The sequence below is a fragment of the Malus domestica genome, chromosome 04 (assembly GCF_042453785.1).
Source record: "Malus domestica chromosome 04, GDT2T_hap1".
Classification (NCBI taxonomy): domain Eukaryota; kingdom Viridiplantae; phylum Streptophyta; class Magnoliopsida; order Rosales; family Rosaceae; genus Malus; species Malus domestica.
The window spans coordinates 8,790,292-8,796,160 of record NC_091664.1 but is presented as its reverse complement, the minus strand read 5'-3'; the positions used below and the strand labels follow the sequence as shown (position 1 = coordinate 8,796,160).

Below are 5,869 nucleotides of genomic sequence, written 5' to 3'. Positions count from 1 at the left end.
ACCGAAACCGTTTCAAAACCGCAAAACCAAACCGTTTGATGCGGTTTGATTCGATTTGTGTTTCGGTTTCGGTTTCGGTTCCAAGTGCCCACCCCTAATGAACGGGCAAAACAACAGCCAAATCCAACCCAATAAATAATCGGGTTCAGATTGGGTTGGGTTTAAAGCCTTTTAAGCGGGTTTTTACTTCATTTTAACCTGGTCAATCAAGTTTGAAATCGAATTAAACATGGGTTGATTCAGGATGACCCAATCTAAATTGAACCCCTACCAAACGCGTAGGATCGAAGTTCAACCTAATGTCGTACCACGGATAAACAGAAAAAATTCCAGGAAACTTGTTCACTATAACGGCACTGATAGAAACATACAATGAGCATAATTATTCTGCTTTTCAAATTTGATTCTGCCCATGTCTTCAAATCCATGTATTAAGCATTTCATATCCAAACACCCCCCAAAAGCCAAATGAAAACCAAGATTTCGTTCAACAATATACGCGGATCAAATGAAACTGTTCTATCTTTTCTACATTTTGGAGCCACCTGCTATATCGACTCCAAAAACAAAGCTTCTTGTTTGCTGGTAAGCCCGAGTTCATTCAATGTCAATGCACTTTCTCCATCGCTAAAAGCGCGCCTGGGGAATGGCCTCACCTGTTTACCAAGATGTTTAGTATTCACAGCATTCAAATGCAGTTTTGTTCTATTTTCTCCATGAAAACAACTAAAAATCGATATAAAATTTTGCAAAGATTGATAACATGGGCTTACGGAAAGTGAAATGGGTATTCAATTAAATGCAAACATTGCTCACCACTCTGTAAGAGCCGGGTTTGACCCTTCTGCCAATATCAATAAAGTCGAAAAGAGACTGCAAACAGAATCAAACTCTGGTTTAGCGAGGATGGGCAAAGTGATGATTCAGTTAAATACATGTACATTCACAAAATTTTACCTGCAGCTTGTCTGTCCTGAGAAATCGACGCCCATGGCGGCTACCATCTGGCATTCGCACCAGTAGGGTTACAGCATTCTCATCATCTGATGCTGGTTCTTGAGGGAGAGTAGCTTCTTTTGCTGCTAATTGTCTCTCCAATTCCTGCAAGGAAGGATCATAGAGAATAAAGATATCAGCAGCTTTGAAAGTAGAACTCACCAAAAAAATGAGTTGTCCATTACTGATGACGAGGAATGCGCTAGTGTCTGAAAGAAATATGAGCAGGGCCCAATTATGTCTCAGTACATACAAACATAAGCGGTGGATGCACATTTTTCATATTACAGTACTAATTGCCCACCATATTTGGGAAATGTAATCCCATCTGAGTAGAAAAGGTTCAATCATATTCATATCAAAACAAAAACTAACACTAAAGCCATGGATGAAAACCAGAAGTTCCAAAATGCTTAAATTAGCAGTCTTCTATTACATAAAAGTAAACTAATTCTTTTCCATTAATTTCTTTGATTCAGTCTCCATAATAAACTGTCATACCTAATTCCGGCTGGCTTCAAAATACAGAAATACTATATAATTCATTGGATTACAAACTACTAGTCATTTTCCATCTCAAATGTCAAAAAGCTTGAAATTTTATTGGCATAAATCCTACAAATATTTATAGAGAAGTGGCTCCATTCATTCCCATCCTAAATTTCAAAATACTCATTCATTCTAAAACTCCCACTTCTTATCATTTTTCAATTTCAAAAATGAAGAACAGAAACACAAAAAGTAAGGGTGGTGAACTTTTCAAATGTTGAGACTTGGAGAATAAAAGTTTGAAAATAAAAGAAAAATAGGATAGTAAAGAAAATGTTAAAATGCCACATATGGAGTAGAGCCACTTTTCAGAGAACTCACAAAACAAATTAAAATAAATGAATGGAGAAAAATGGTACTGTTTAGAGCTGAGTTACTTAACCATACAAAATACTGCTAATTAGATTAATTTAGAAGGAAATATAAAGGATGAACAATCTTTGCAAGAGGGATAGACACAGAAAAAGGGAGTAACATAACCAGCACCAGATAATCTAAATCTAAGCAAACATGTGTGTGTGTGTGTGTGCATATAGTACCTGCTCCTCCTTGATTTTCCTTCGAGACTCTTCCTCTTTTAGTCTGTCTTCTTCACGACGAGCTTCAGCTTCCTCAATAGCCTTCAATTCTTTTTCTCTGTCAGCTTGAAGTGATGCAAGATATTCATCGTCCTGCATGTATCAAGTAAGTACAACCAGTCACACCACTTTTGGTGGCCAACTTTCAGACATTATTTCTGGTATTCAAACCTGTTGTTCACGTATCAACCGCTGTGCTGTAAGAGAGGGTGAAGGAGGACGAGGTGATGGTCGGACGTATGAACTGTCAGGCCGCATAAAATGATGTGGTGTGTAGGGACGGTGATATCCAGTCCCTTCAGGAATTCCACCAAACATTGCAGCCTCAAGCATCACTGCTTCGTCGTGCTCCTCTGAAGAAATTCCTCCCCACTTCAATTACAAAAACAAGGCCAAATTAATTGGTGTAATATGATTAATTAACAAAAATTTCAGAGACTCATTCAGAAATTCTAATAACTTACAAGGGAAGATACCTCATCTGAAGGGAAGTCACCGCCATTGTGCCTAGGATGATTATCCATATCCTGCTCTTCAGGACTTGAAGGTGCACTATCCTCATCAGCTCCAACTTCTTTTGCAGTCTCCACAGAGCCAGAAGACATGCGCCTGGACCTGTGTCTGACAAGAGGCTGCTCCTCCACATCTTCAGTTTCTTCTTGGATGGATGAACTTCCTGCCTCCAACCTAATTCACCCACACCACCCTCATCAGGAAAAACGTGTATAACACTCCAAAAGTAACACAAGATATATACCTTCCATTTGATGCTGCTAAATTTTCCAGCTCCACCTCTGCTGCCTTAGAAGCCCCAATATATGATACGCCAACATTTTGTCCCTGGCCATGCAATGCTTTCTCTTGCTCTGCTGTCTGGACTCAGTTCATGTTAAACGATATAATATGGATACCACTAAGGAGAATTAAAAAAAAAAGGAAAGCAAACCTTCAGTGACAATGAAACTGCATGTGCAAGTTCAGGATCCTCTAGCTGAGGTGGCCTTTGCTGAGGTTCATTTTCATCAAACTGTGAGATCAAGAAGAGAATCAATACAAAGACAATCACTTAGTATATATACCATAAACACAGGGTCCAACTCAACAGCTGTAGGCTATTGTCACATACATTTGGAGCACCAAATTGTTGATTTGGTTGGTTTTCTTCAACTTCCTGTTTTGAAGCCTCGATTGCAGCTCGAATCATTTCTTCTTCAATATCATTGCTATAATCCTGCGGATCATCAAATCGAGGAGCACTAGATCCAAAATTTCGGTGATGATATCCATCACCTGAAGAGATATCTTGCGGTCCACTCCTTTGCCCAGCCTGAACAGCTGGGGCAGCTTGAATATCGTCATCATCTTCCTCATCGATTATAACAGTGCCAGGGATACCTGGGCCATCTGCCTCCTCTGTTCCAGTGACATCATCAATGATAGGAGCATGGCCAGAATGGCCAGATGGATGATCGCCATCTTTGACTTCAATGGGGATCTCCCTCACCTCTCTTGGATGAGTAACAAATGGTGTACGGTTTGTAAAATGTGTACCACTATCAAATATGGTTCTACCAAAATCTGGAATAAGAATAGAAAAGGGATTCACATCACCAGTTGCAGATGGAAGCGATAAAGGATCTCTCCGAGATCGAACAGGAACCGGATCATCGATATCCATAAAATCGTCTTGAGCTGAAACAGGTGTATCATGCACACTGGACATGAAAAGTCATAAATGTTAAAGCTGGAGACATCATCCAATAGCTGATGATATGTCATACTAAATATTTAATAATGAGCAAAAGCAGATGAAAAGCATACTTCACCGATGTGCTTCTATCTCCTTCAGTAAAGTATGCATTTGCAGCTGCATTGAGATCGCCACCATGCTCCTAATTGCAAGCAAAGACAACAGAAGAAGATCTATGAGAAATAATAATAAAGATTCTTTTTATTTATTCATTTTTCGACTTCGTTGTCTATTAAGTCAAATAGGAAAGAGCTCCCTAAAAAATCCAAGAGACTAAAACACAAACCTACTCAAATAAGAAGCTAAATAGTTCGTTTTGTAATAGTGGTTGGGAGATCATATGAAGGTTGTATCAGATGAAGCTGAAGTGAGTTTTTCTCACCACAAAGCATTGAGGTAAATCCATCACAACTCCAAGAAAAAACAGTTGTACCATAGCTACAACAAGATACATTCAGTCGAAAATTTATGCTTCAAGGGTTCTAATCAGAGACACTTGGCCCGACTTTTCAACACCCAAAAAGTTGTTGAGGTACCAGTCCATTCACAACACCTCCAACTTTTTATCAAACATATAACCAACCGTTCGCTACCCTGGGTACCCATATTTCTAGCATTGAACCAGTCAAATCGAAAACTAATTCTTTAACGGTACAATGGTAATCTCACTGTGCTAAGAAAATCCATCTATTCCTCTACCCACTCCATCCGTTCACAACCCTAACAAAAATATTCAATTACTTTCGTGATCAAACGAGTAGCGCAAGCAACTCCCTTTCTACCTTAGATTTCCAAAATGAAAGAGCCCACCATTTAAGTATAACTTTTCATTAACTTCAGCACAACAGTAGTTGATGAATAATACAATCAAATAGCATCCCAACTAAATACACACTTTATCTCAACGTACCATTAAACTCAAGCCAAAAAACACCATCCCAACAAACTAAAGTCCACATCCAAATTTCAAAAATTCATAATAAAAGATCAATCCAAACACTGCCCAACAAAAAATTCCCAATTAAAATTCATTGCCCAGTGCAGTAAAACCCCTAATAGCAACATTACCCTAGAAATCGAGAAACAATTCGGCGATTCTGATCAAAACCTCAGAAATTAAATTCGGAACTTGAAGAAATTACCTCGAGCTTTTGCACGGCTATGGCTTCGGAAGCGCCGGTGATGCTGATGAAGGTCTCGATCGCTTCCTGATTAGGCCTCGCCATGGAAGAACTTGAAGTAATTTTTTGGAGGTCGGATTCTCAGTGTTTGTGGGTTTTATGAGTCCAATTTTGCTCCGGAGAGATGGTAGTAAATAAATTAGCGAAGAGATATTTTTGTGTGGAAAATATGGGCTGTATTTGATGTGTTTATGCATATAGAGGGGGGAACTAAGGCCGCGTTTGGATGAGAGTTTATTAGGGATTTAGAAACTATGGAAGTGCTTTTCGGTCGTCCTTCTCCAGTCTTCTACGTCTCTCTCTTTGGAGGGTAAAGCATCCGGGGGACACATCACCACGACCACACCGGGATGACTTGTTGTCTAAGCAGGCTATAATGGACACATCGACTAGGGCTACGGACGAGGCTCTTTTCTTTTAGAAAAGAAAAAAGACGATGCGAGTAAAAAATTTGTAGTCTCAAAACTCAGTGGGTCGAAAATTTTGAGTTTAGTTTTAATGCTAGAATCAAATTTATGTGGTACGTGAAAAAACTTCAGCTCAATAAGGGTGAGTTTTTTTTTTTTTTTTTTCAAACAATAAGGGTGAGTTTAATTCTTATAAAACATGACTCTTACCACTATTAAATAAGTGTTGTGTTATGCACACACTCATTTTTACTTTCTACATATCTTTGTTAATTTATGTTTGTTGATTTTCTTCCATTCATTCAATTCGATGGTAAAAAATTAAAAGGGTACATTAGAAGTAAAAAATATTGTGTGAATCGCACTACCTTTAAATAAGGGGTGTGATATCCACACCCCTTTTTACTT

At 38.7% G+C, this 5,869-nt stretch overlaps 1 protein-coding gene across 2 annotated transcripts; it reads right to left on the bottom strand.

The window, feature by feature from the left end:
* Nucleotides 1-327: 327 nt before the first annotated feature.
* LOC114824350 (plant UBX domain-containing protein 8) lies at nucleotides 328-5,522 on the bottom strand. 2 transcript variants are annotated; one of them, XM_029101023.2, is made up of 11 exons: nucleotides 5,016-5,522; nucleotides 3,945-4,015; nucleotides 3,250-3,838; nucleotides 3,070-3,150; nucleotides 2,881-2,996; nucleotides 2,588-2,810; nucleotides 2,295-2,495; nucleotides 2,085-2,216; nucleotides 958-1,101; nucleotides 817-873; nucleotides 328-656 (listed from the first exon to the last, which is right to left on the bottom strand). In XM_029101023.2, the coding sequence occupies exons 1-11, from the start codon at nucleotides 5,097-5,099 to the stop codon at nucleotides 549-551; spliced, it is 1,806 nt and encodes a 601-aa protein (XP_028956856.1). In that variant the 5' UTR covers nucleotides 5,100-5,522; the 3' UTR covers nucleotides 328-548. The 2 variants fall into 2 exon arrangements, with proteins under 2 accessions (XP_028956856.1, XP_028956857.1); XM_029101024.2 differs by having other exon boundaries at nucleotides 2,600-2,810.
* Nucleotides 5,523-5,869: the final 347 nt, after the last annotated feature.

What these genes read in the sequence shown, in the direction of transcription:
- LOC114824350 (XM_029101023.2), bottom strand. Translation starts at nt 5,099, where the DNA reads ATGGCGAGGCCTAATCAGGAAGCGATCGAGACCTTCATCAGCATCACC. An exon ending in TAGCCGTGCAAAAGCTCGAG is followed by an intron (nt 4,016 to 5,015) that starts GTAATTTCTTCA and finishes GCTTGCAATTAG; the next exon opens with GAGCATGGTGGCGATCTCAA. An exon ending in CAGATGAGGTATCTTCCCTT is followed by an intron (nt 2,496 to 2,587) that starts GTAAGTTATTAG and finishes TTGTAATTGAAG; the next exon opens with TGGGGAGGAATTTCTTCAGA.